This window comes from Carlito syrichta, unplaced genomic scaffold, assembly GCF_000164805.1.
Source record: "Carlito syrichta isolate Samal-C Ts95f unplaced genomic scaffold, Tarsius_syrichta-2.0.1 Scaffold314220, whole genome shotgun sequence".
NCBI lineage: Eukaryota > Metazoa > Chordata > Mammalia > Primates > Tarsiidae > Carlito > Carlito syrichta.
The window spans coordinates 457,647-464,746 of NW_007258316.1; the positions used below are offsets into that span (position 1 = coordinate 457,647).

General features: G+C 56.1%; 1 protein-coding gene across 1 annotated transcript in view; it reads right to left on the reverse strand.

Moving 5' to 3' along the window:
• Positions 1 to 591: 591 nt before the first annotated feature.
• ALS2CL (ALS2 C-terminal like) overlaps positions 592 to 7,100 on the reverse strand; it is an 18,681-nt gene continuing 12,172 nt past the window's right edge. The window contains exons 16-25 of the mRNA XM_008071226.2: positions 6,934 to 7,100; positions 6,702 to 6,798; positions 6,312 to 6,469; positions 5,649 to 5,717; positions 4,274 to 4,447; positions 3,012 to 3,054; positions 2,140 to 2,201; positions 1,898 to 2,047; positions 1,511 to 1,607; positions 592 to 1,106 (exon numbers count right to left, since the gene is read on the reverse strand). The exon at positions 6,934 to 7,100 is cut by the window's right edge and continues 6 nt beyond it. Coding sequence (XP_008069417.1) covers positions 1,026 to 1,106; positions 1,511 to 1,607; positions 1,898 to 2,047; positions 2,140 to 2,201; positions 3,012 to 3,054; positions 4,274 to 4,447; positions 5,649 to 5,717; positions 6,312 to 6,469; positions 6,702 to 6,798; positions 6,934 to 7,100 — 1,098 coding nt within the window. The 3' untranslated portion in view covers positions 592 to 1,025. The remainder of the gene's footprint in view (positions 1,107 to 1,510; positions 1,608 to 1,897; positions 2,048 to 2,139; positions 2,202 to 3,011; positions 3,055 to 4,273; positions 4,448 to 5,648; positions 5,718 to 6,311; positions 6,470 to 6,701; positions 6,799 to 6,933) is intronic.

Sequence of the window (7,100 nt, forward strand, 5' to 3'; positions counted from 1 at the left end):
CCTATCAGGAGGTCGCCCAGCCCAAGTCCCTCCATGTAGGGAGGAGAAACTGAGGACCAGGACGGATGAAGCTGCCCCATGACCCTGCTCTTGCATCTCTTGGTCCCACACAAGAACCACCATTTAAATAAAGTTCTCCCCTCCCAAAGGTGTCCCAGCTCCCCAACCCCCACAGGGTCATCAGCCCAACGTGCTTACTGGTCAGGGCTCAGGTAGGCCTCATGCAGGCAGGCCCATAGAAGCCACAGCTATATAATTCATGCCCATTTGAGGACTTCTGGCAGGGAGGGTTTACTTCCCTGCCTATATCTTGTTCCAGCTCCGCCATCTTCATCAAGGATAAGTGGACTACAGTCCACAGACCTCCAAGCCCACCCTGTCAACTGCAGACCCAGCGAGAGTTAGGGCCTGCCCGAGATCACCCAACAAGTTGGGTGACAGACCAGCTTGGCCCTAGGGAAAAGCTGGGAAGGGACCCCAAGCGACCACTTACAGGAAAAGAGCCTGATAAATAGAGTGGTCACTAGCAGCTCAGAAACACCTGCCCAGCAATGAAGAAACAGGCAAGAGACCAATAGTGATGTGAGAATCTGTTACAGCCCAACAGACCACAGTCAGACTTCCAAAAGGATTCCAGAGTTTAGCAAGGTGGGTGAGCGTCCTTTCTAGACCACCCACTCTACCATTTACAGGTCATAACACAGGCCTTGGGAGGATTGGTGACCTGGGGCAAAGCTCAAGCTAGGAGAAGCAGGGGTCTTCATCCCGACTGTAAGCTGCTGCAGGTCAAGGGAGTCACTGGAGACTCGACTAGTGGCCAAGGGAAAACCACCAGGTTTGGGGCCACATCTGTCATCTCTCACCCTCATCCCAGTCAAAGCAGCAGCAGTATCTCTCTGTGCAAAACAAGATGCTCATCTCCTCCAAGAGCCACCTCCCAGGCCTGTCCTGCCCTTTGCCTTGGCAATGAGGGACAGCTGGGCAGTGCCCTTCTCAGCTCCGCAGTCTGTGCAGAAGACGACCAGCTACCAGAGCTCCCTGGCGTGCCAGTGACCGGGTAAGCGGTGCAGCCTCATGTCTTCCTTCTGGATGTGCTCGTAACAGGACTGCCGGGAGAGAGGCAAGGCTGGAGCCAGCTGGCGTGTCTGCTCCCAGCCATGAGCACAGGGTTGGGGGCCTGCTCCCAGCCACACACATGGGGTCAAGGGCCTGCTCCCAGTCACACCCACAGGGTAAAAGCCCTGTTCCCAATCGCATGCACTGGGTCAGGGGCCTGCTCCCAGTCACACACACAGGGTCTGGAGTCTGCTCTCAGCCACACGCACAGGGAAATGGGCCTTTCTTTTCCATTATGCTTGGAGATGCAGCCTCCAGCAGTCATGGCCCCAAGATCCCCAGGGTTGGGGTGTACTGTGGGAGTCCTCTAATTTGAGCTGTGAATTTGAGTTCATTCCCACAATGGTGTCTGGGGAGAACAAGGAGTCTGCCCTGGGGGCTAGGGTGTTTCTACCTCCAGCGCTGTGAGCAGGAAGTCATACAGGCCTCCCGTGTGAATGGGGTCCATCATGTCACGGATCAAGTGGATCTCGGCTCCCAGGTGCTGAATCCTGGAAAACGCCCCCAAACAAGAGAGCAAGGGACAGAGAGAAAAGGGGAAAGTCATGGTCAGGCAGCACACAGCTGGGAAGGGAGCCCTGGCCTGGATGACGGGACACCTGGGATGTGATATTGCTCTGCTTCTGGCACCCATAGGACCCTGGCAGGGACCCTCCCTTTTGTGGGCCTCAACTTCTCCATCTCTACTGAGAAAAGCTGCATCTATAAACCCTGATGTTCAGAGGGGTCAGAGAATCTTGGCTGGGAAGGATCATTCTGCCACAGACCCTGTCTGGCTCACCGGGCACGTGACACCACGTAGATGAGCAGCGGTAGTAGGTCATCCATGGGCAGCTTGTGCTCCCGGCCCAGCACTCGTGATACGGTACCCTCAATTTCCCCGTAAGTCCTCTCCAGCACCTCCAGCTTCTCCCGTGGGTCCACCGTGGTCCTGCAGCAGGACAGCTGGTTCCAGATAAAGGCACTGGGTCCAGTCCCAAACAGGGGCCCACCAGAGTCCTCCCCTGCAAGGTGTACACTCACATGATCTTCTGCAGGCACTCGGTGGCTGACAGGAAGCACTTGTCTCTGACCAGGGAGTACCTCTGCGTGGTGGGGGGAGGGGCGGGATGAGGCTGAGGCCCCCAGTTCTGATGCCCCTTCCTTCCCAGGGCCCAGGCCTGCCTTCAGCCCCTTGCCACACACCCCTTTCCCACCACCTGCTTCAGCATAGCCCTGAAGACTGAGGGCCTCAGTTTATGCAACCACAAAATGGGGTAAAGGGTCTCCAGAGGATGGCAAGGACCAAAATGGGGACAGGAGATGGTGGTTATAGCAGGCAATGACCACTGGGTGCTGCCCAATTCTGAGTGTCTGCATCAATGGTTCTCAAACCCTGAGGCTTGTTGACACACAGATTCCTGGGTCCACTCCCTGAGTTTCCGACTGGGCAGATTTGGGGGAGTCCAAGAATCCGCTTTCCGAACAGGTTCCTAGGTGCTCCTGACGCTGCTGTCTGGGAGGCATCCTCTGAGAACAACGGCCTCGTGTGCCCACTTCCCCCTCACAACCACCCTGTGGGGGTTCTAGCATTGGCTCCCTTTTGGAGATGCAGAAACGGAGGCACAGAGCTCAAGTCTCTTGTCCATGGTCACACAGCCAGGGAAGGGCAAAGCCTGTGTTGGAGCCTGGTCCCTGTGGGCCAGCGGCTAGTCCCTCCCCACCACAGTCGGGGGCTGGAACAGCTCAGGAAGCCTATTGTCTCCTCCCCACCCACCATTGTCCTCACTGGCTCAGCTGCAGCCTCGCCTGCCTAGTGAGGCAGGGATTCCTCATAGCCCACATGACCTCTGGGTCCCTGGCTCAGGGTTTGGGCCTCCCCTCCCCTGGGGCAGGCAACAGGCCTCTCCTCTCACCTGATTGGTCGTCAGTGTGAGGTCATTTAAGGGCCACAGGTGCCTGGAATTGAGAAAGCCAGAGAGGAGGTTTTGCCAGATCAAGGGGAAAGAGTATGAGGTCAGAGGGCAAATTCCCCCACAGGGCTGAGCCCAGGACAGAGAGAGGAAATGAGCCCAAGGCAAGGGGAGGCAAAACTAACCCCATCTCCTGTCTCTGGGGAAGGCAAGGCTCCAGGAGCTGCACTAGTTTGGAGAGAGGAGGGCGAGGGCGGCTCTTCGTGCCAAGGGGCCAGAGGACCAGAGCTGAGGAAGCCGAACTCTGTTCCAAAGGCTTTGGTGAGCCAGTGCAGGGTGGTGAGCAGGAGGGATGTGGCCCTTACACAATAGACCCAGCACAGTGGCAGGGACGTGGGCAGATGGCAGAGCCGGAGCCTGTGGCATGGAGGAAGCAACACTGAGGCAGCAGGAGTGGGCAGGGGTACTTGGGTTGCCACTGGAGGCCAAGTCTCTGGGCTGGTGGCCGATCAGATGCAAGAAACATTCACCGAGACAGAAGAAGAAACAAGGGTTGGGGAGGGGTGTGCCATTCCTGTGTGACAAAGGAGACCTGGGTGTAGGAGGAGAGAGAGAGAGAGAGAGAGAGAGTGCCCGTGTTCTCCATCTGGGACGGGTCACTTGTGGCATCAATGGATCAGAATGGGCACTGAGGAGAAAGGACATTTTGGAGATGGAGGGTAGGAGGGAGGCCCTAGGGTATGGTAACCACCTTCCTGACCTGCTCTCAGAATAGTCCTCAGAATAGTCCCAAGGGGACCTTCCCTCCCCAACTCTCAGTCTTAGTGACCAGAGCAGGTGACTTTGCCCCAGCCTCAGTGGTAGATGTTGAAGCAGGCCTAGTCAATCACTGCCCGCATTCGGGGGGCAAGCCAAGTCAGTGAGGAACTCCAGGGACCCTGCTAGAGCTTTTGGGAGGGGAAGTGAGGGGACAGAGCTGGGAGGGTCTAAACTTTGAGCAGCTGGTGCCACGTTTGTTACCACAAGGCGGAGTCAGAGAAAGACCAACAGAGAAAGAGAAGGTGCTTCCCTTTGTCATTCTGTTTGTTGAGCACCTAGATCCAGCCAAACCTGAATGCATAACCCTAGAAGCTTGTGGACACATGAGTCAACTAACCCCACCTCCTGTCTTTCTCTGAAGACAATCTGAGTCGAGTTTGTACTGTCTGCTGTGCTAGAACCCTGGTTAACAAGGCATGGGGTGGGTGGGGTGAGGTAAGGCTTACTTCTGCACATCCAGAAACTCAAGCAGCTGAGTGTCGGGGAAGAGGCTCAGGTTGGCAATGCCCTGGCTGTACAGGCTATCCTCCTGCTCATGAAGAAGCAGGTAGAGCGTGAAGAGCTCCGAGTAGAAGCTGGGCAACATGAGGGGAAGCACCAATCCATGCACCTGGAGGTCCCTGAGGGAGAGACCAGGACATGCTGGGATTAGCAGGGTGGGGCCAGAGGTGGTGGTTACTACTTGGAGCCTCCCCCCAAAGAGCCCATAGAACATTCAGCCCACAACAGTGCCCTCCAGTCTCCTACTCCCTAGAAAATCCTTTCTGAGCCTGTTGTCAGTCATTATTCAATTATTCAGTCTTTCAATTGATAACCACAGCTGCCTCACTCCCCCATTTGACTTTAAGAACCAATATGGCAGGTGGGGTAGGATTTTGATCCCCATTTGATCAAAAGCAAAACCAGGGCCCCAGACAGACAAGTAACTTGCAGCAAGGATCTCAGCTGCCATTCCAAGCTAGTCCGGCTCTACTTCCAAGTTTGTTGTGCTTCCTGGGACTCCAGGGGGAAGTTCTCCCTAACGTCTAACCCTATTTCCCATGTCTCCTGCAATGTAGTGACAGAAAGGCCTGTCTGGTCCAGGTACAGTGGCTCACACCTATAATCCTAGCACTTTGGGAGCCCAAAGCGGGAGGATTGCTTGAGCCCAGGAATTTGAGACCATCCTGGGCAACATAGCAAGGCCTCATCTCTACAAATGATTAACAAAATTAGCCAGGTGTGGTGGCACATGCTTGTAGTCCCAGCCTCTTGGGAGGCTGGGGTGGAAGGATCATCTGAGCCAGGAAATCGAGGCTATGGTGAGCCATGAGCCATTGTACTCCAGTCTAGGCGTCACAGTGAGATTCTAACTTGAAAGAAAAGAAAGACCTCCCTGATCAGGGAAATCTCCAGGCAGGAATCTGAAGGCAAATTTATGGTTTGCTTCAGGGACTGGGGAGACAGATTTAATGACTCACATAACTCCTGTATGACCTCAGGTTTATCCCCTCCCAGCCTGTTTCCCCTTCTGTGTGCACAGAGAAGGAGGGTGCCTGGGGAGCTGCTCACCCTCTGTACACCCAAAAGATGAGGTGGGATTGCACATTTAGAACAAAGATGCATTCAATGCACTGTAGCAGTGTCCCCCTCCTGGTTGCTCACACGACAGAGGTCATGCATCATTCTAATCCACAAATGACCGATCAACAATGCTTGGTCAACAGCATGAATGCCCAACACTTCCTCTAGAAGCGCCTCCTTCCCCAAGGGAGGCTCCAGGCGCAGAGGCGTGACTCCTCCCTGGATCCTGCAGACCCCTTGAAGGCCAGGGCAGTTCACCTTGTCTCTGCGTCTTCATTCTCCTCCAGGGCCTGGCCCTTGCGCTGTAAGGCAACCCGCAGCAGACCCCTGTGAGCCAATGAGAGAGGATAGAATAGCTACCACCTCCCACAGAACCAGGCTCCACCCTCAGTCACCTAAGATGAGAGCAGGTAGGCTTCCACTCTCAGCACCATGGACATAGCCTCTCAAACAACAGCAGGAAGGTTGGAGCTACAGAATATTAGTGGGAGACTCCTGGAACCCAGCAGCAGAAGGAACTACAGCATCTAAGGCTTCTATCTGTAGTATTTGATGGGGTCACAGCTTAGCCTGGGACTGGAGATGGGGTCTGAGTCCAGGGTCAGGCTCAGTCAACAGTAGAGTTAGTTGGCCCCAGGGTCCAGAGTCAGCCCAGGGGTCCAGGGTCAGCCCAGGGCCTGGCTGGCATTTGGACTCTGGCTAAGGACCACAACTGGGCCCTTGCCATCACCATGCCACCCTCCGAGGCCTTTGCTTGGCAACTGCACACAGAGCAAGAACCTTCTGGCTCTTGCTGAATTCTATTTGAGGTGGAGGTGCCATCCTCCCAGGGCACCAGGCAGAGCTGATGCTTGGAAGGGGCAACAGCCTCTCCTCTGGAGTCACAGGGCAGGGTCTGTGCCCACGCACTACCAAGTTTACCTGTAGGCAGCCCAGAGTTCCTGGGCATGTTGCTTCACCTCCTCCTGGGCCAGCCCCTGCAGGTGCTTGTTGGCTCCGACGCCTGTATACGTAGCCTGGAAGGTCAGCATCAGTGTCTGCAGCAGCTTTCCCAGGGGATGCAGAGAGTTGCATAGAGCCTGGGCCAGTGCATAGGCCACGGAGATACTCAGCACCAGGAGTGGAGCACACACAGACCAGCCTCCCAAGGCTACCCCCACCCCACAGATAGGAACACTGAGGCCCTTGGGGAACAAGAGGCCCGTGGGCCTGTTCCCTCCAGCCAGCTCCCTGCTATAAGAAATGGGAACTCTTTTCTGCTGGGGGCAGAGGACATCACCCCCACCTTGGCCATTCCTCTAGGGCCCTCACCTTTCTGAGGTGCCTCTGCAGGGCCTTGGGCTCCCGGTGCTGCAGCAGTTCCTCTAGGATGTCTTCCATGATGCTCGCGCTGTCCCCGGGGTAGGTCCTAGACACACACACAGCGTCTCTCACCCACAACTGGACCCAAGCCTGACCCCCCAGGGAGCCGCCCTCCCCAGCCCATTCTGACCTATGAGTGTACACGTACAAGCATGCACCCGCACACATGCCAGGGTCTCACCTCTCGCAGCACAGGTAATCCTGGGACTTGCGCAGTTCCCTGGAGCTCTGCACATGGAAGCCCAGCAGGGCCTCCTGCAGGTCCCCTGGGCAGCCAGCACTTACAAAGTCCTGGAAGGGGCTGTAGACTCCCTGCCAGCGGCTCTCCACAGGAAAGACGCCCAGACC